This window comes from Gavialis gangeticus, unplaced genomic scaffold (assembly GCF_001723915.1).
Source record: "Gavialis gangeticus isolate Ggan-Ray unplaced genomic scaffold, GavGan_comp1, whole genome shotgun sequence".
NCBI classification, from domain to species: Eukaryota; Metazoa; Chordata; order Crocodylia; family Gavialidae; genus Gavialis; species Gavialis gangeticus.
The window spans coordinates 10,842,549-10,864,100 of record NW_017729034.1 but is presented as its reverse complement, the minus strand read 5'-3'; the positions used below and the strand labels follow the sequence as shown (position 1 = coordinate 10,864,100).

Genomic DNA, 21,552 nt, shown 5'->3' with positions numbered 1-21,552 from the left:
CTGCTCAGGTCCCTTCCGACCTTACTAACTATGAAACTAAGTAGGAAGGAAGTGATTCTTTCCCTTTATCTAACGCTAGTGAGGCCACATCTGAAGTACTGTACAGTTTTGGGCCTCCCAGTACAAAAAAGATGTAGACAAAATGGAAAGAGTCCAGTGAAAATGGTTCAGGGGCTGGGGCACATGACTTTTGAGGAGAGACTGACGGAACTAGGCTTATTTAGTCAGGAAGAGAGAAGACTGAGGCAGGATTTTAATAGCAGCCTTCAACTACCTGAAGGGGGATTTGAAAGAGGATGGAGCTGGACTGTTCTCAGTGGTGGCAGATGACGGAACAAGGAGCAACGGTCTCAAGTTGCTTATAGAAGGGTAAGATTTTTTGGCCAGGCCTGCATGCCATAACTTTAAATATGAATCCAATGGCACAAGCTACTGCAACAGGTTATAGGATTCCAGGTGTGTTCTTGATTTGACATCTAAACAGATGTCCATGCCTAAAAGGATGACACACTTGGGAGATGGTAATACCAGGCATGCACCTTCAAAAGAACAGCAAGTTAGCAGAATAAGAAAAAGCAGGAATGCTATGGAAGAATTTGTTTTACTAAAGTAGAAAAGACTTAGTAAGATTCTCAGAGGCTGCAAAATGTTTCCACATCCATCTGTTTATTGGCTTTACAAACCCAGGTGTCCCTCTAATAGCCCTTATTTTTTGTTTGTCAGACTCCAGCACTCTTTCCTGCCCAGGGCAGGGAGTTGGACTTGATGATCTACTAAGGTCCCTTCCAACCCTGAAAATCTATGGAATGTATCTATGAGGTATAAAATACTGTAGGAGAAGGCATGAAAATGTTACCTGATGCTTGTTGCCAGACAATCAGATACACCTACCAGAAGTTAATTCAAAATATAAAAGATTGGCCACCAAAGTGGCAACAGCTCCAGTGACTCAAAAGATTTTAAATCCAAACAAGATCATTACAGTTGCTTAGCTGGATATACTGCCCAGCCCAGACTGTTACATTTCACTCAAGAAATCCTGCAGCAAACTCAAATTGTGGTTGAACTGAGGCATATCTTTTACCAAGGCAACACATCTTAACTGAACAATTTCAAGTAACAGAAAATCTACGTAATCCCCCCAATAAGTGATTTTAAAGGTCTCATTTGGTACTAAAAATGTACGTTTTTTCCACGTTCAAATTTCTCCATTTGCCTTTGGTTGTAGCACACAGCTTTGACAGGCTGAAGCAGAGTGGAACTGACATGATTACCATATTATTTCTGAGAGTTCTGGAGACCAGCGCTGAAATTGAGCAGCATCGGTCAGTTTTACTCTGCTGCTGCTTGCCAAAGCTTTGAGCAGTAGCAAAGACACCAAAGTTAACATTACAATTACACCTGGAAAGGTATCTTCCCATGTATGAAGATGAGAAACTTACTAGATGATGAAGTTCTTCACTTGCTTTGAATCCTTTTCTTTCCAAGGAGAATTTCTGATGTCAGGATGAGTAGATTTTTCAAATCCAGTTTTGAGCTTTTATGTTTTTAAATCACAGTTTTGACAACAGATGTACGTGAGTATCATGAAACAGATAAAGCTTGGTGCCCCGGCCAGATCCCATGTAGCTTAAGTCCTTAAATTGATACTGCGTAGAACAGAGAAGAGTAGATACATACCTTGAATGCTTCACGGACCATGTGCTTCCTAGTAACTGCTTGAAAGTGGAAAGAGATGAAAGATGTACGAAAAGACATGCAATCAGATGGGGACAAAGAAGATAGAAAGGCACATAAAGTTATGTGAGAATAGAGAGTTAGTGGAAATAAGAAGAAAAATATAAGGAAAGACGCAGGTGAGGCTCGCTGATAGCCTTAGAAGTGAGAGCAAGTAATCTGGACTTGACATTGAAGACCCAAGGCTAGTGCAGGGCCTGATCAAGGAAGTGGGGAGACTAAGCTGTGAGAGAAGGCAGATGCTTCTGCCAGATGCGCCTGGAGTAGTCCAGAGAGAAGGGAGAAGCTAGGCACCCAGAGAAGATGTGGTGGTTACAGAGATCAAAATACAAAACCAAGGCATAAATCAGGAGTTTGGCCCAAACCCTCTATTTGCAACAGGCCAGTCCAGAGCAAAGTTGCATAGACAGTGCCCTACCTTGGTCCAGAGTACTTTGAGATAGTTGGGGTTGGAGAATGGTATCTATGAAAACCAAACTCTAAATGTAAAATTCTGCTGTCAAGAGACAAGAATAGGTGGTGCCAGACTGAAGCTTCAGAGAGAATTTATTTTACTATTTCTGCTTCCTGGGCCAGCTTAAATTTCACACCCATACAGTAGACAAAAAGACGAAGGGGGTAAGGGGAGATTCAGGTCAACAACATGCTACTACTATATGGCATCCCTGGAAACCAGCATGATGAAAAAAGGTCCGCTTGAGTGGCACTTGAGGTCATTTCCCAAAACAAGAACGATGAAATGAAGACGGGGAAAAATTAGCTACTTCTGATTTCATCAACTAGGAAAACCTGATGATGCCTTTGGATAACTTTAGGACACATATTCCATCTCCTTGCCAATTCAGTCCTCTTCTCCAATATCATTTTAGGATGAATAATTGTTCACTCTCTGGACATACTGCATCCTTCTTTACTAGAAACTAGCAATAAATGCAATGTAGTATGTACCTTCAGATTTTTCCCATAATAATAAAAATAGAAAGCAGAGTAGAAAAATAGAAGAGAGCTATATGGAAGTGATATAGGCACTCAGAGGAAAAGAAGGAAAAACCTCCCAAAATTTTTCATCCACCACAGTTAACTTTATAAGTTTTCTTCTAGCATGAGTATCAAATTTGTATGGTATCCTGGTAAGTACTCTGACTCAAAGTTTACTTTTTCAGTAAAAATGAAATGTCTTAATTAAGTGCCATAAATAACAAAGCCTAATACAAGTCTGCTTAATCCTCTGTTGGATCTCTCACTCGCCCCCTCACCTCAGCCCACTCTCCCTTTCAATTACTAGTCCTGACATTTTTCTTTCCGATTGACCTTGACTCTGACAACGAAATGCAGACCTCAACCAGGTTTAAAAATATGATTAGGCTGTGAGAAGGGAAAGGAAACACCAAAGCCATAACACCCAACTGGACGTACAATTAGCCAAGCTGCAGAAAACAAAGCAATGAGAAAGCTTTCTATTCTGGTTAAATTTAATGACTGCTGCCTAGAGAAAAAACAGCGAAGCTCCCTCTACCGGATAGTGAGTTGCAGCTTCTCCTCTCTCACACAGCACATAGCTGACCTGCATGAACAGACAAAAGTACTTGGGAATACTTGATTGCCTGTGTTTTTCTTAAGTACTAAAAATAAATCCATTTAAAGAGATGGTATTGAGTTATTTAGATTGCTGCAAGGTTGCCAGAATTTGTCTCCTGAAAGTATATTTCTGCAGACTGCATGGTTTTAAAGCACAGAGAACAAAAATCTTTGCCAGAGACCTCTGGCAAATGAAGTAATGCACTGTTCACCATCTCCAGCTGTACATAAAGTGACTTTCAATCTAAGACACTTGCGTACCTGCTGCCCCGATGATGTTCCATTGTCTACAAACATCTGGAGACTGCAAGTGCTCTGCAGCATTATTCACCAAGTTGATTTAACATCTGACTTTTCTTACTGACATTCAACTAAGCTCCTTCTCACACCAGCTCTCCCTGCTTTGCTAGCTCCTTTCCTGCTTAAAGGAACAGCTGTAGTCTCCCCAGCTGCATGAAACCTTCACAGAATGGCAATTGGAAACATTTTCTAGCATAAATACATGAAGAGTAAAGCAGCAGTGAAAAAACTGAAAATCCATGCACCCATCAATCTGCAGATGCTGATGCAAGGGAACTGTGAGGACTGCTATCTTAACTGGGATGATAAGGCCTCCAAGAAAAAAAATGTTGAATTTCTTTTTGCCTTTAGTAAGCTCATCTGAAAAACCTAGATAATAATGTTTTTTCACATTCACAATGTTTTAGGTCTGTTATCTCAGAGCATTCACAAAGGCAGATGCATAAGGTTGGTCTCCCCAGTGTGAGAGCTGACACCACTGTCGGGACAGAAAGCGCGGGCCCACCACCACAGAACCAGGATTCTCAGCTTTGCCCTAGTGTTTTTACTTAAGTGTTGGCACAGAGACTCCCTATGCCTGAAGAAGGGTGATTGCGCTCAAAAGCTTGCAAAGAACTTTTTTCCCAACTACTCAGTTGGTCTAATAAAAGATATCATACATCTACCCAAAGAACTTCTAATGGCCACAAACTCCTGGAAGACTGGATCAGGCTCAACATTAGGAAAAGTGTCTTCACAGTCAAGGTGTCCAGACTATGGAATAAGCTCCCTCAGAGGTGGTGCAATTGCCTACCCTGGAAATCTTCAAGAGGAGACTAGACAGTCACCTTCCTGGGGTCACTTGACACCAGTTGTCTTTCCTGCTTGGTGGAGGGGACTGGACGCAATGATCTTCCGAGGTCCCATCTGGCCTTACAATCTATGAATCTTGCCTGCCTATGTCCTTAGACCAACACGGCTATAACCAAAAACCCAGCAAATTACCAGTGCTCTCTTCTGCAGCTGTGGTGCCCTGAGACTCAAGCTGATAATGCACCTTTCTCAGAGGTTGTCATTTAAGATGACCCTGAACTGAAGCTGTGAAATGCAGACTTAATCAAGTTCTTCAGTGGAGCAGGTAGACTTGTGCACAGCTTGCCTAGACCTAGGAGGCATTTTGGTTGGACACACAGAAGAAGTCATTTGATCAGATTTTGGAATTTCCTTTCATTTCTTAAAAGCAGCTGAGGGAATGGAGCTGTTTTTGTTACTGGATTTCCCTCTTTCACTTTCACTGATTAACAATGTCTTTAACATTTTTACTATTCCCACCCTTAAACCTCGCATTGGTGCTAACTGGACATGACAGTCTACCTATGTTTCCAATTTTGAGAAACAGAGAGAAGGGTTTTTTTTCCTCTTTTGTTTAAGGGCAGAGAAATGGACATATACATTACAAAGCTTACAAAACCTACATGCTTTATCTCTCAGGTCACACATCTGATTCAATTTTTTAATCTACTGTAGCTCTTAATGCAACTTACTCTTAAAACCTGAGAAAACATCAATCTCTCTCTCCCCTTTTCTTGCTTCAGTGTTTATAAAAGGGATTATAATCAGGCTTATGTAAGAGGATCCTGGCTTCAACCTTGATTACAGACAGGCTACAGCCTCTCCATGATAAACCACGCACATGGATGCAGAGCCAGGACTAGAGCTTTCGTTCCAAAACCATAAGCCTCTACACCACCTGGAACTAAATGGAAAATTTTTGCGCTTGCTGTAACCTAGTGAGGGATCCTTCAATTTTTCTTAAACTACAACTCACTGGTAGAAAGAAGCCTGATTACACATTCACCCCACAGTCCTGGAGCCTTTGAAACCTCTGCTTGTCCTTCAGGAACAGTATTTTTTCTTAAACTGAATGACATTCAGCAACATTCTCTTGAGCACTAAAAATTCTGTGAGATAGATGCAACATTAAGGTTTCAGGGGTAAAATTTTGGCCCTTAACAAACCCAGGATTCAAAGAAGAATACAACAATGCATAATCCCATTCTCATTGAAATCAATGGCAAAAACCCCTCTCATTTCAATAGGAGAAGGATTTAGCTCAACACTATCCAAAAAAGGTTCTTTTCTTGTAACAATTGCACTTCATTTTCTCCTAATACAGCATGCAAACCAACAAGCCATTTGAGCTAGAATGTAACTTGTAAATGCTCAACCAAACATTGAAATGTCTAATTCTCTTACTTTCAGAGTAAATCTAGCATTTTTCAGAACAGAGCAACTTTCCAGTATGGAGGTACAGAGCTTTCATAAAGGCAGCAGGTTGCTACTGTGATATCAACCCTATTATAGAAAAAACTACTTTCTGTTGCAACCCGAAGAAAGAAAAGAAAGACACCCTGACAAAAAATGTCCTTCTCTTATGCATATTCATGAAAAAGAAAGAATTAATTTTTTGTTTCCACTTCTGTCATCAAGGTAAGCCATTTTGTCTGGGCTGGCAAATTTCCCAAGACTTAAGTGGTACATACAAATCTGTTAATTAAGTCATAACAGCCCTTGCAGTCCAGCAAGCAAGCTTGCTGACTTTCTCAAGTACATCTTCTAACTGAATTGGACCAATCAGTTTGACTACGAGACGCACGTCAATCCACACCTCGATACACACTGAAAACCTGCCCTCACTACCATCCATTATTTTCTCTCAGTGGACACATTTCCAGTCTTCAAAAACTTTAAACATGACATCTGATGAAGAAATAAACACCTCAGTTTCTTTCAAAATTTTTCACAAGTGGAAAACACACAGCTGAAATAAACCCTCCATTTGACAACCTGTCACCTATATGAAACAGACCTGCTAAAGCTGAGACAGACACAGATGCTGTGGTAACAATTCAAGAGCACTACACATTTAAGCCATGGATAGCCTCTTCTCAAATATCCGTGCCATTAATTCACAAATAGTTGTGGCATGGTTAGATGTAAGGATGGAGACTGGAGCACTGCCTTTATCCTGAGTGAAGAACAAGGGGAAATCATAACCCTTCTGGGACTGCTTGCCATGTGTTCAGGCCCTCTATTCGACAGTGGCAACCCAACAGGTAGAAGGATTCATTTGGGAGAAGGGAAGACTAGAGCACAAAATATCTGAACTACTCACATCACTGCATGTCAGGGAAACTGAAGAAGTAAAGAAACGGGTAGTGAGATACACAGCCTTTCACCACTAGGGCAGCCAGTTTGAATCCAGCCTTGGCACAGTTATTAGGTAGCACCTGCTCTACCACTATTTCCTTTACCTACTCTGTGGATGAGGGGTGGGATTCAGCCACAAGGCAAGTTAATTCAGGACATTTTATTACAAAATTCACACACAAGTACCAGTGTTATCAACTTTCCACCTTTCTATTGGTAGTCAAGCAGCTGTGAGCTTGGGCGAGCATAAGATTGCTGTGCAGAGCAGAGGACAGAAATTGTTTTTGGAAAAAGAACAGCTGGTTACTTTCCTGAACTGTGGTTCTTCAAGGTGCCCTATCCACACTCTTGCCAGACATGTGCTCAAGATCAGACTGTGTTGGTCAGCACCATCTACTGCTGTGGGGCTACACCTGCATCCTAGATGTACAAGTGTCTACCCCTATAAAGGCAGGCAAGGTTCTTTGGGTAAATCCAATATCTTTTATTAAATCAACTCAAACACTTGGAAAAATTCTTATTAGCAAGCTTTCAGGCATAAACACTCTTCATCAGGATGAAGAAACATCTGCAAATGGTCATGATATCAGTCCTGAATTCAGCACCAAGACCTGCCCTGGTCTTGAAGCTTGCAATAACCAGTAAGCCCTTCCAGTATTGGGATTTGCTTTAAAGCAGTGATATCAAAGTCTTTGACCCCCATGGGCCAGATGAGCCAGATTGGGCCCATGTACCCACCCCTTCATCTCCCCCATGCTGGATTCGGCACCTGAGGCACCCACTCTGGGTCCCATGTTGCACACAGCAGCTGCCCTGGCTCATCTGGGATCCATACCATGTGCAGTGTAGGTCCTGGAGTGGATACCATGTGCAGCACACATCCTGGACCAGAAGGATATTTGTATCCGAAAGCTTGCAAAGAATTTTTCCAACTACTTGAGCTGGTCTAATAAAAGATACCAGATTTACCCAAAGAACCTTGTTTACCTATGTCCTTAGGCCAACACAGCCATAACCTATCCCCTTATAAAGGGCATAAGGGTTGGAGCAGACACAACAGTTCTTCAACTGCTTTGCCAATATGGAAGCCTAAACGAACAGGACCATGAAATCCATGCTGTCAACGCACCTCAGAGTCACAGTCACTGCAGGGCAAGTCATTATTCCCTCTTTGTATGATATGAATCTGTGTTCCACTCTGAATGACTAAACAAGCTGTTGTGTTTGGAGGTGTGTACAAGGAGTCTTACCTTAAACAACAGCTGCAGAATTGCCCTACCAAAACTGGCATCTGAGCTGAAAGCCTTTCACAAAGGACAGTGTCTTGTAAAAGTATGGACTGTGCTTTACAGCTACAATACAGAATGACAGAACAGGGACATTCTTCAACAGGTGTCTGAGGCTATGTAAGAGAACTGAGCTCTAATGTGCTTATCATGAATACAGGTTTTCCTTTCTTTATGTGGGTTCGGTATGTGTGAATTTGCTCTTATGCAATGACCCTTTTAATACCATAAATTGGTTATATGCAAAGTAAATTGACTCTTACGCGATCGGTATGGTGGAAGCCCGCAGTCAGCTGCTTTGTGCGGAGCATTGTGGGAGTTATGCGCACCAAAATATAGTCCTGTGTGGATCTGTGCTGCTTGCTCACTGTCTGCAACATGTTGCAGTAGTTGCCATCCCCATTACAGATTCTAAGCATCTCTTATGCCTCTCTGCTGTTGGTGAGTACCAAAATTGTCTTGTAAAAGTGGTAGAAATGGGTCTGGGGGTCAGTACAGTTGAGGTCTTGGAACACATCCCTATTTGTTACATTGTAAAGTGGATTCCCTTTATGCAAATTTGAGTTATGCGCCGTTTCCCAGGAACGCATAAAGCAAGGAAAACCTGTATAACTTGATTAGCTCCTTACACATTTCTATACACTTGGAAACTGAATGGATATCTGCCTGACCCTTAACCCTATCAGAACAAACTTGCTTGTATCCTGAATGATTCTGACCACAGAGGTAATACAATAGGATCCTTACACTACATGAAACATATTATGTTGAGCTTCCCCAAGAGTTATGCAAAGCTTGGGAAAGAACACAGGGAGGAGATGCACATGGTTCATGTAAAGCACCTTTAGGCAAGGATGCAATAAGAAGCCCAAAGGTAACCCTGTCCTCAGAGAATGATGCTTAAGGGGTATTCACTGGGGGATCCACAAGGACTAGAACCTCACTTTATTTCAAGCTGATATAATCGCTACATACAAGCCAATTTTCATTGGTAGGTGGTGCAGGGAACAGGTTGCTAAGGGAGACAGCTGGTACCACAATGCCCATATGTAAAGCTAAGTGAAAGAGGTTTTCTAATGCAGTCTAGTCAAAGCTTTCCTGCTCTGGAGCAGAATGTTCCGAACGCCAGCTGAACAGCTTTTCAGCCAGTATCCAGGCTGATGAAATATAAAAGCTGGGTCCAGGTGTAGGCTGACCGACGCCATGAAAGCCAACATGAAGCCATCAGAATTGTCCTCAGAAAAAAGATGGACCTAAATGTTAGAGCTGCCTGATCCACACTAGGGCTATCATGATTCTTGATCCAGCATCTCATCTCAGTTTCCTCAGGCCTCTCAAGAGTTGCAGAGAAAGCAATACCAAGAGGATGAGACAAAGGAATTGGGCAGGGGACCTGGACTGGAGTCATCTCTGATACAGTGAAGGGGGCAAAGGGAAGGGGCACCAATTTAAAGGAGCCATTTTAAATTGCTGCTTGAATGCAGCTGCTTTAAAGGGCCTGCATTCACACAGACACTTAAAGCCTCCTGCTCTGTGCCCTCAGTCCCCCATGGTTTTGGGTGGCACGCAATAAGTGGAAGGAGGAGCACAGAGCAGGAAGGGAATCAGAGCAGCAGAGGACCAACTGTGGGAGTGGGGGCTTCGCAGCCCACCGCTCTCTTAAAGAGTTACAACCCCTGCTGCATGGTATTGGGTCCCTGAAGAACCACACATAATTAGAAAGTTCTAAATAAAAAGATGTAACGCCAGTGATGTAATCCAGTAACAGATTCACATAGTCCAGAGATGAATGGCTTCCAGACAGGGCAGAAATTACCTTTGTTGCTCCTTCCCAAGCTGTGGTGTTATCAGTTAGCACTATGACTCTGGATCCCTGGAGTGGAGCAGGAATGTACTGCAGTGCCTGATACGTAGCTCCAAAGTGACTATATGCCGACATTTCCTCAGGAGATCATTTTATCCCTGAGTTTGAAGGTGATATAGATAAGTGACCCAATTCCCTCCCTCAAGCACGTGAAAGGCCACCTGTACCAAAGCTGCACAGGTCTCAGGTGAAGTTGGGCAATAATGTAAATGATGTACAGCAAGTTCATGAGTCGCAGCTGGTTTTGATTTCCCCACTCGGTAATGACTGAAGCCAAAAGACACTATCACCTGGCAGGAAAGCCCTCTCTACCATGAAATATATCCTAGGCGAAAATAACTCAATCTGTGATGTGCCACTAGCACAACAAAACATTTTGCAAAGACTTGGTGCTGTGGAGGGTGCAAGAGGCAGAACCTTGTACTGGTAATGATTCTGCCCCACTAAAAAAGTGGTGCTAAGGATAGGTTAGGTGGTTAGAGCTAGGGAGAGGCTACACATAGGGGGTGCACGTGCACCTGAGCGTGGTGGTGCATGCCCTGCAGCACTTACCACACCCCCCATTCACTCCCCCGCTGCCAGTGCTGGCGGAGTCTGCAGAAGCTCCCAGCTTACCACTGCCAGTGCAGCTGTGCCCCCCAGCTGCCGGGTGCACGCGCCATTCATGGAGCTAGGGTCTGTACCACGTCAGTTAGGAACTTCCTTTAAAGGTCACTTCCTTTAAAGCAGGGTCTCAAAAATATGGCCCATGGGCTGGATGTAGCCTGTGGAGCCCTATCATCTGGCCTCTGGGTCTCTGGACCAGCCCCACGTGCCACACCCAGGACCCCATAGCACATGATTCAGCTGCTCCAGGATCCACGCCACACACATGGTGCCTGCTCCAGTCACTCTGGAATCTGTGCCGCCCATTCCACCTGGTCCAGGATGTGTGCTGCATGTGGTGCCCACTCCATGACCCATGACTGATATCATGATGTTCTGTGCCTCTTTTTTTGTTGGTGCCTTGATCCCTGACCTCCATGTCAATGTGGACTTGGAAGACGCATCTTTGGTGGGATGTTTCAGGTCTTCCTTGTGGGAGGGATCTGCTACTTGCACTAAGGTACAAATGCAGGTCAGTTGCTTGACACATTGCCAACTTCAACAAGCAAGTACCAGCTCTTGTTCTGTTGGGGTTTGTGTTAACATGTTCAAAAGCAAAGGCATTGATGAAGAGGGTTCTAGTCTGAGGGCCGTCAGTCCTGGAGAACTTGGAAGAGGGATGTGGATAACTTTGACAGGGTTCAGAGACTGGCTACTTATATGGCTGAGGGCCTGCGGGTAAGATCCTATGAAGACAGACTGAGGGACCTGAATCTCTTCAGCCTCCATAAGAGAAGGCTGAGAGGTGATCTTGTGGCTGTCTATAAACTCATCATGGGGGGTCAGCAGGGAATAAGGGATACCCTGTTTACTAGGGCGCCCCTTGGGGTTATTAGAAATAATGGCTGCAAACTAAAGAAGAGTAGATTTAGACTGGATATCAGGAAAAAATTCTTTATGGTGAGGGTTGCCAAAATATGAAATGGGCTTCCAAAGGAGGTGGTGCTCTCCTTTACCTTGGAGGTGTTCAAGAAAAGATTAGACAGGCACCTAGCTGGAGTTATTTAACTCCTAGAGCAGGGGGTCAGACTCAATGATCCAGAGGGTCCCTTCCAACCCTAGAAATCTATGAATTGGTATTGTTGGCTTTGAAATGATACCTCCTGCCCATTCAAACTATGGGCAAAGTATGGTGCTTTATTACCAGGACCCTTGGCATCAATGACCTGCTTCACCCTGACCTGGTAGATCTTTCCTCTATCACCATGTATTACTTCCAAAGATTGTTGCAGTAGATATAATATGAACCTTACATATTGTTTTTTGGTACAGGATGAGAAAGAACACCAGCTGAATGCTCATCAGAAGTATGTCCTTCTGCAAGGCAAACAAGGCCGCTGCTATGCTCAATGATCAAGAACATAGGGCCACCATGTGACAAACTTACCATCTATCACATACACAACAGCTATTGTAAAGAACCTTGCCCTGCTGCACAGGAGGATCTCCCCTTGATTTTTCCTCTCTCATTGATTTTCTTCATATTAAAGTTTGGCTACACAGAAACAAAGAGAGATTTCCTCACAGAAGCGAACTTGAATGTGTTTGAGACTCACAAGAGAGTAGCAGATTGAAAACTCAGCATGTTCCATCTCACTGCCAAGGGCGGTGAGTGGGAACTGAGGGAGGATTGAGGCCATTAATGTCCTTCAAAGAGGAGGGTGAGGGTGCTTATGCAGCCCCAACAAACGCTGCTATTCAGAAATAATTTTGGTTTCATACGGACTATCAGTGGGATGAGTCCTCTGCTGACACTGGCTTGAAGAATGTTATGTGCTTTCATTCCTGGATGAATCTGACTTTTTTTTTGTTTTGTTTTACCCAGGTGTTAGATACTTGACAGTAACGTACCTCCTAACTTTTACACTGACTGCTTTCCATGTTTTTCCTACTTCCTCGGGAGAAAAAAAAAAGTTGTGTAGTGTAATGAAAGAATTTAAATAATCAACCAAACAGCTCCCACTTTGTCCCTCTTAAATTAAACCTTAAATAGTAGACTCTCCAAGGGTCCACTCTTGTGTTCCTCTCAGCAAATTATCAATAAGCTACATTGTTTACAGGCAAGACCAGGATATGGTGGAAAACTGCCCAGCCACACTGCTCTAGTCTCCTCTGAATTTGACTGTGATAATGAGCTTCCCTTTCCCCAATGCCTGCCACCCAAACATCTTTACATGGACTTTACAAACACTGTTAATTGCCTGTACAAACCATACAAGTATTGCTCCATCTATCATCACAATACAACCCCCTTTGAGGCAAAACCTGGCAGCTTCTAACAGCTCACAGCAGCACTGCATAGGTCCTTGGTTTTGTATTTCATTCAAACGAGCACCAGCAGAAGCACAGTGCCCCCTAGCTCCTACATAGCACAGGACAAAGACTGCAAGTGACTCAGTCCAAGAACATCTGAAATCCTGAAGCCTACATGAAAACAGAACACAAATGTGCAACACTTGCATCTTACCTGTCATAGGATCAAACAGCTGATTGGCCTCTAGGTCTGTGAAGGTGTTAAAGCAACTAGGACATTTGAAGGAGGCACGGTTGGTGGAGTCTCTCTCATCTGTCTCAATCCGCCTCCTCATGTGGTCCAGCTTGTACTTCACCACATTGACCAGGAGGCGGTAGTTGATGAAGTAGTAGTTGTGCCGGGTGGTCTTGCCATCGGGGGCAGTCTCCACTCTCATCCTGCATTTGATGAACTTGTCCCCCTTGAGTGTGTTGAGGACTGCTCGTAACTGCTTCCGATCAAACTTGAGCAGCTCCAACATGTCCTCCTCCTTCACACAGGGGTTGCGGATGAGAATGTCCAGAGCCAACGCATGTTCAATGCCATAAAAACCACGCACCACATACTTGGCAAGGCGCTTCAGAGCCGCCGGGACCTCTGTAAGAACGTCTGGGTCTGTCATATCAGATTCAGAAACGACGCCTCATGTATACTGCAGTGAAAACAAACAGATGGACTGTAAATTTCTGACTCAAGAAACAGCTGTCATCCAGGTTATACAAACCTAAAAAGGGAAGACTGCTAAAGGATGGCAGCTTTTTATTTCCCTGTTCCCAGCCCAAAATCCTCTCTCTAGGCATAAATGATGTAACCAAACATAGTAAGAAACAGAACCCTATTTTCACTGCAAAGTGGAGACCAAATAGTGATTTTTAAAAAAAAATCCAGAACATTCAGCAGATTTCAGTTCTACCTTCTCTGAACTAAAGAAGCTGTTACACAAATTCCCTCTTGCATTCAAGTTTCTATAGATCTGTTATTTTCTGAGCCTCATAAGTAGAAAGCAGCAGCAAAGGCCTACACTGGGAAACATCACCATCTAGAAATAAGTGATAATTCTGTTCCTGTTTCATTTTCTTCAGAAATAAGCAACGATGTGACCAGCCTGTACCATCAAACAGTCAGCCACGTGGAACTGAAACACAGAAAAAACAGATACAGTCTAGGAGTCATCCATTTGTGTGAAAGTTTGATCAACTTATTCCAGAAGTTCCTAAAATGGGGACCATGGATTTTGGTAGGTCTGAGAAAGCTAGGTAGTCACATAATGCTGATTCTTGCTTCTACTCTCAGAACCAGAGTAAAATAAGTCAATATAAAACCCACTTTCCTAATTCTCCTTTTCTCTGTAAGATATTGTTATAGCTGCCACAGGATTGTTATGCAGTCATGAATGGAAGGACAGGTGAAAAATGGGTAACAGTGACTTGTGCTAAAGCAAGAGCACCCAAGGAGACCTGCCTGAGTAGTCAGTCTGCTGCTCCTCCAACATCACGGGGTAGCAGACTTCCCATGAATACAATTTGCTCCAATGGATAGATGTGTATACAGCAAAAAGGGAAAAGAGAGGAAGTGGATATTCTTAACTTTAAGCTGTTGATGCCTTAAGAACTGTGCTAGATAATGCCTTTAATTCCTAAGCTATTGATGCTTTCCCAAACTTTTTAAATGAACAGCAAGTACAGCAGGCTTACTTGTAACTCTTTGTCAGGTACCCTATACTGCATCTTAATAATTCCCAAGCACTCAGAGTCTACTAGTACTTGCTAGTTATAATGTCACAGAGGGCCTAACCACCTACACCAGAGTGGCAGACATATCTTTGCAGGAGAAAGACATGTTAAATGAGGGACTAGTCTCTCCTCGCATCATGCTTTAACAGATCTAGCATAGTAATATCCTGTGATAAACAAAACAAAGCTAATGGCATGCAGAACACGTTGAATGTGAAGGATTGTTTTGTTTAAAAATGTCCAAGAGTGTGAGAAGCATAAGATATCTTCACCCACACCCTTTAAGTTACTGCAGAAAGCTCTAAGAAGGCTGCAATACATTGGTACCACACAAGGACCCACCTCAACTCCATTTTCCTCCACTTTAACCTCCTGCCCATGTCTAGGTCCTAGGTCCTGGGTCCCAAGTACTGGAAGGTGTGTCATGTTTCCTGATAAGCCACAGGAAGCACTGTTAGGTGAGGTAAGGAGCTGCCCATGCTGTCATCTCTAGCATACATGCAAGAGACTGTTGCCAAGAACCAAACCCTAACAGTAGCCACTAGAATGACACCCCCTAAAGGAAAGCAGAGCTGTCTAGTGGTTAAAGCACAAAAGTAAGTTGAGTGACCTCAGTTCTACACCTTACCGTGAGTGAATCCTGAGCAGGCTTTAGGCAAGTTACTCTTCCTCTATTTGTTTCAATCTCCCTTTCTTTAAGATAGCAATAATATTTCACATCCCTTCTAGCTTCCTGGTGCAGAAGATCCCCGGGAAGCATCGAGCACGACAACTGCTTTTGGAATGCTGAATCAAGCACTCTCTAATTCCTACTAATTTTAAGCTTTGTGTAATCCTTTGCATTTTAAAGAACATATTATAAGAACTGTCATTTACTGAGCCAGATCAAAGGTCCAGCTTGTCCAGTATCCTGCATCACACAGCAAGGAACGTGGGGCCACTTTCCTGTCCCTGGTGCGATCCCATCTCCACGCAGAGTATCGCTAGGCAGTGTCCACTGGCTCCTCGGACTCATTTGAGAGTTAGTGGGCGCTGTCCAGTTTGCTCTGTTCAGCATCTCCCCTTGGCACACTAGTTAGTGGCCATCACTCCTGTCCCTGTTTTTTCTTTTTATCATTTGCCCCAAGTAATCAGTTCTTGCCTTTTCAGTAATCTTCCTGTTTAAGGAAAGCTAACAGTTCACCTGATGGGCCCTGGCCCACAATCCCTCAAGGGAGCAAACAGGCCTGTATTGCACAGCAAGGACTGCAGGGCTGCTTTCCTGTCTCTACTGAGATCCCATCTCTGGGCAGAGTATCACTAGGCAGCACCCATTGGCTCCTTGGACCCATTTGAGGGCCAGTGGGTGGTGTCCAGTGTGTTCTGTTTGGTGTCCCCCCTTAGCACACTAGTTTTAAACCTCTGACCTTCACTCCCATCCCTGTTGTTTGTTCCAAACAATTAGTTGCCACTTTCCCAGCACCCTCCCTTTCTGAGGGGGTCTTATAGTTTCAAGGGGTGGGCTTTTTGCCCACAAATCCCTAAAGCGGCAAATAGGCCTGTGTCATACTGGGGCGGAGAGTGGATGCTAAAAAGGAGAGGGAACTGAGTACTACTAGGGTTTTTTCAACTGTTCCTCTCTTCCTTGCAGCCTATAGCATTTAAGGACTAGGAAGTTCAAATTCAGAGGCTGCATCCCTAACTCCCGCACTCAAGAGCTACTGATGCACCCTTCCTCCAAGAATTTGCCCAGTCCCTTTTTGAATCTAGCTAAATGGTCAGCTTCCACAACTTTTGTGGCAATGAGTTCTACACTTGAATTACACGCTGTGTGAAGTTCCTCCTCTTAGTTTTAAACTTACTGCCTACTAGTTTCATTTTGTGACCCCTAGTTCTTATAAGGTGAGAGACAGTAAATAATAAATCTTTATCTACTTTCTCTTGACCGTTTAGTATTTTATAAACCCTTATCATGTCCCCTGCTTCAAGTGTCTCTTTTCTACACATGATACTTCCCTTCACCCCCCTCCCCCACAAACACAATTTAGTTGGCAAACAGCTACACCAGTAGTTCTCAACATTTTTTAACTTAAGGCACCCCTTGGAAATGCCAGCTTAGTTTTCACTTGTTTTTTTGACTACAGAAAAAACTGCAGATCCATTCTTCCATTTCCAGAGAATTCAGAAAAACTGCAATAGGTCAGAATGTTTTTGACAAAATGGGTTCCTATTTGAAATTTATGAGTTTGTGAATCAAGTTTACACACCTAACAGTGCTAACATTGTGTGGCACTCTGTAATACCTTTGAAAGGATCTCAAGGCACCCCAGGGTATGCTGGCATCCTGACTGAGAATCACCGTCCTACACAGACACCCTCCCCAACTGGAGAGGGTGCTGCATTTGTTCCTTACATCCAGGCAACTTTAAGGTGAAGTTTCCCAGTTAAGGTTACAGATAAGGTAAAATCCTGCCAATCACAATATTCACTTCCATGAATTCTCTCACCTCCACCTCCCCAACAAACCAAAACCACGAGACAAGGAGAAGTAGAGCAGAGGAAGGAATCTGCCCCAATATAATCTGCCCCTATTGTCTTTGTTAGTATCACAACACTAGGTTCTTCCACAGACTAGAATCCAAAACCACACACTTCAAAGCTGAAAAGCACCACCATCAATCATTCCTAGAAGCAAGGAGGGTTCCAGTAATCTTCATTTAAAGCACACTAATAAAGCCATCACTGTACACTCATCAAGTGCTGGGTGCGACTCAGCAGCTGCTGACTCACTCCCATCAGCTGAGATCACTTCAGTTTTTGCTAGCCATCATTTATATAATGATCACCTGCTGTGCAGCACAACAGAAGCCTGCAAATAGTGCATTCATGGAGCCTGACATATGCACAATCCTCCTCTCCCTCATGGTGACAGATGTCTTTCTGCCATGACCAACTTTAGCTTTGCCTCTTTTCAATCCCTCTTCAAACCCTATAATATACTTTTCCTCTTGTCTCTTTCCTGAGACTGGAAAAGATTATATTCCTCTCAGGTGCTTGACCTATCTATTTCAGTATCTGTATACTTCAGCTTTGTAAGGCATAGATAGGTCAACAATAAGTAAAAACTAGCCTGATCCTTTCTCTTTCCCATCAGTGTACGAAAAATAAAAACCTTGTTTCACCATTCTCCCATGACAATAACCTCCTCCATCTTGCTGTTTTCCTGTTGGGGCCGTGTACTGCCCTTAGCCCATTTATTGAGACTTTTCCAGTGTAAACTGGTTTGCAGGCTGCAAAAAGGCCCCGAGAAGGCAGTTCTTGGACATCATCACAAACTTCTCTGAGAAAAGCAGCACCAAGAGGTAATTGTCATGCTATAGATCACAGTGGTTGGCACTATGACAGCCATTTAACTGGTACCTTCATGTACTGACAAGAAAGCCCATCTACTACCTGGGATACAAACCTTGTTCTATTCCACCAGAGTTAGCATGAATGAACTATGTATGAATGAACTATCAATATTTTTAAACACCATGCTGTGTAGGTTAGAGCTGACCTGAGCACAGCCACAGTTAGGGCGGCTAGGAGCTGGAACCAACTTCCAAGGGAAGTGGTGCTGGTCCCTACCCTGGGGGTCTTTAAGAAGAGGCTGGATGCCTACCTGGCTGGACTCATTTGAGTCCCGTTTCTTGTTTTGGGGTTTTGTTGTTCTCCCGCCCTGGCGGGGGGTCGGGCTAGAAGATCTACTAGGTCCCTTCCGACCCTAAATCTATGAAACTATGAAACTATGATACTTAAAAGAAGTTGCATGTGTCAATAAGTTTTAGACAGAGTCACAGTACCTCAGAACCATTTTGGACCTAAATTCTGCCTCTGGCTGAACCTGTCAAGAATGCTCTTTAGCCAAGTGAGCACACGAAGGCAGAATCTGGCGATAGACTGTTGCTGGTTCAAAATTCACTAAATGTGATTATTCAAGCTGGACACAGTATAACATTAATGCAAAGATCATACACTAAATAAAGCACATCAGGTCCAAACTTGAGTGGAATTCGCTGCATTTCAGAAGAATATTTGTTCCGTAAACTATATATTTGACCTCAAGCATCCTGTCTCTCAACCAGCCCTCATTTTATCCCACCAGAGCAAAGACACTTCTCCTACAATAACCTGCCACGCAGCGAAAATGGAAAGAAGCATTCTCTCTGCAAGGACTTCCTTAACCAGTTAGCTGCAGACTTCTGCATTGGTTTTAAAGAACAGCCTTATGCAGAACGCATTAAGCCCCTTTAACTCAGAACTGACAATGGCCTAAATAATTTTACAAGTACAGATAACAAGTGTATATGACAGTCCGCTACTTCAGCATCCAGTAACAACCAATGATCTAAGACAATCTCTTATATTATGAACTGAGAAAGCATATTATTTCAGCTAGTGGGGGCCAGGATTCTTGCAACATTTCCTTTTCCTATTTCCCCACACCTAGCAAAGACACTTAAGAATCATGCAAAGTTAACCCTGCTTCTACACTCCAAATATAAACATACAAATGGCAGGTTGTTTCAAAGCAGTATTGGTCTTTTGCAGCAGAGAACTATAAATTATAGAGATGTAATTATATCAAAGTCACTGCAAACCATACTCTCTCCATAACAATCACCTGTTTAAAAATGATTAGCAAGAGTATGTACCTCAAATTCTGCAATAGACAGAAGCATCCCTGTGCGTTTCCCCCACAAAAGGAATAAAGCACAGAAGAGTGGCCTTGTGAGTCCTCATCAGGCCTTGTGGATGAATACTGAAGACAGCTAATGGGATCTTTATTAAAAAAAAAACAAAAAAAACCCAGCACAAGCACCGGATATTTATCTGGGCAAAAGCCAAACTGGCCAAAGACAGGTAGATTCTTCAGGTCACTGTAACTGGAGTTATTTTGACATAGATTTCTCAATAATCTCACCCCCAAATAATTCAACTGATAAAGAGCAGCAGTTAAGGACAACCATCATACTACAATAATTTACTGCGCAAGGGGCTAACCAGTGGTTCCCAAACTGAGGTCATGGTGAGCAGTCCCCAGGTGGCCCAAAGATCATATCGGACAGTGTACCTTTTTAGTGTTTAAAGGTTTGATGATAAGGATGCATGGCAGGCATGAGGAATTTTGAATCGACAATGGCTTGCTGGTCCAAAAACTCAGAACCACTGTTGTAGCAAGCCACTCTTTAGAGCAGGTGGTATCTTGCCCTTCTCACTTCCAGCATCAATCCCCAACACATCAATCCCCAACAACTCTTTCTAGTTTTCCATCAATGAGGACGAACATGAATCAAACTCATAAGTGGTAACTCACACAACCCTATTACATACAAAGTCTTGTCATCATACTGCAGAAAGGGGGCTCTACAGTTCTCTTGAGGAATGATTCTGCTCCCACAGAAGCAGTAAGCTAAGTCTAAATTCAGGTTATGTACAGAAAAACCCATCTCATAACGAACTTAATGGACATGGACATTAATTTAGAATTGGAAATGTTGATCTGGTTATTGGGCAGGTTTACTGTATAAGGGGGTTATTGGGGGTTAGTAACAGGGACATCCTCAGGAATATCAAGCAAGAAGGATAACAATAGCTAGAGAAAAGGCACCCCTTGGTAAATATGTAGGGGGCTCTTAACAAACAACAATAGTCAGGAAAAAAACTCTGGAACATAAGACATGACATAATTATCAGTTTAAAGAGGGACTCGATCAAGAGAAAGAGAAGCAATTGTTTGGAAGCTGTTTGAGAAATCAGAGTGTCATACACACCTGGAATGACTGAAATATGTCTGCCCAGGTTATGATCAGGGGATAACATGCCTTTGCTTAGACATACATGTTGACTGTTTCTTGTTTTAAAAACCTCTTTATTCTACCTGCTTTATTCCTACAGTGAAAACAAATAATAGCTGGGTTGAAGACTGTCTGGTCACCATGTGCTGTGCTGATCACCAAAGAAAAGAGCCACAGGTACTACAGTAAAGGCATGAGCACTCGCACTAGGCATATTTTGAGACAGCACAAAGGGGGTTTGCAGTAGTGGTAGCCATGTAACTGACAATAAGCAACATGCAAACTGACACTAAGAGTGGCCAGAGTTTAAACTAAATGGAATAATGCCACAGGTCAGGATTGTGCTGATGTAATGATGGAGGCAAAGGAAGTTTGCTTCACTACATATACAGCCACAAAAGTAACTTACTGCTGAACTCTGACCAAAATCTCTGCCAATGTTATTTGATCCATCTTTCTACCCAATTTACCTGACTACCACAATAACCCATGAAGACAGTGATGTTTATTGTATGAATGGGATAGCAAATCACAGTATGGATGACTTGGGAACTCCAATTTGTCAGCAACATCAGAGATCTTAAATAAAAGTCTGATTGCCATTTTTTTAATTGATGCTTTTGAGTACTACAAAAGCAGCAGGCTAATGGAAGGCAACCTACTGAATGCCAGTCAACTTGGTTTTATTACTGGACGGTCTTGCCTGATCGACCCCATCTGCTTGTATGACCAGGTGATGCATTGCCTGGACAAGGGAGACAGGGTTGATGTCATTTATCTGGATTTCAAGAAGGCCTTTGACTTGGTCGCCCAACATGTCCTCATGACCAAGCTGGGGAACTATGGCCTCAACCATCTTACTGGTCCGATGGCTGGGCAACTGGCTCCGGGGTCAGACCCAAAAGGTACTAGTTGATGGGAACAAATCAACGTGGCACAAGGTTACCGCCCCAGGCCCTGCACTTTGTGGGGGGGGGGGGGGGGGGAGGTTCACAGACAATGCTGTACAGGCCCCTCTGCAGCACACCTCCTAACCACATGCTGCCACTGCTGAGCACTGCCGGCTCCAGCCAGCAGCAGAAGCGGGGGGGGGGGGGGGGGAAAAAGG

The 21,552-nt window shown here is 43.3% G+C and overlaps 1 protein-coding gene across 2 annotated transcripts in view; it reads right to left on the bottom strand.

Annotated features, from left to right (window-relative positions):
• GTF2E1 (general transcription factor IIE subunit 1) overlaps window positions 1–21,552 on the bottom strand; it is a 113,825-nt gene that overhangs the window by 77,099 nt on the left and 15,174 nt on the right. Inside the window, exons 2-3 of one of the 2 annotated variants that reach the window (XM_019526862.1) lie at window positions 14,968–15,056; window positions 13,067–13,544 (exon numbers count right to left, since the gene is read on the bottom strand). In XM_019526862.1, the coding sequence (XP_019382407.1) occupies window positions 13,067–13,514 (448 nt within the window). In that variant the 5' untranslated portion in view covers window positions 13,515–13,544; window positions 14,968–15,056. The remainder of the gene's footprint in view (window positions 1–13,066; window positions 13,545–14,967; window positions 15,057–21,552) is intronic. The other variant, XM_019526863.1, reaches the window with a different exon arrangement.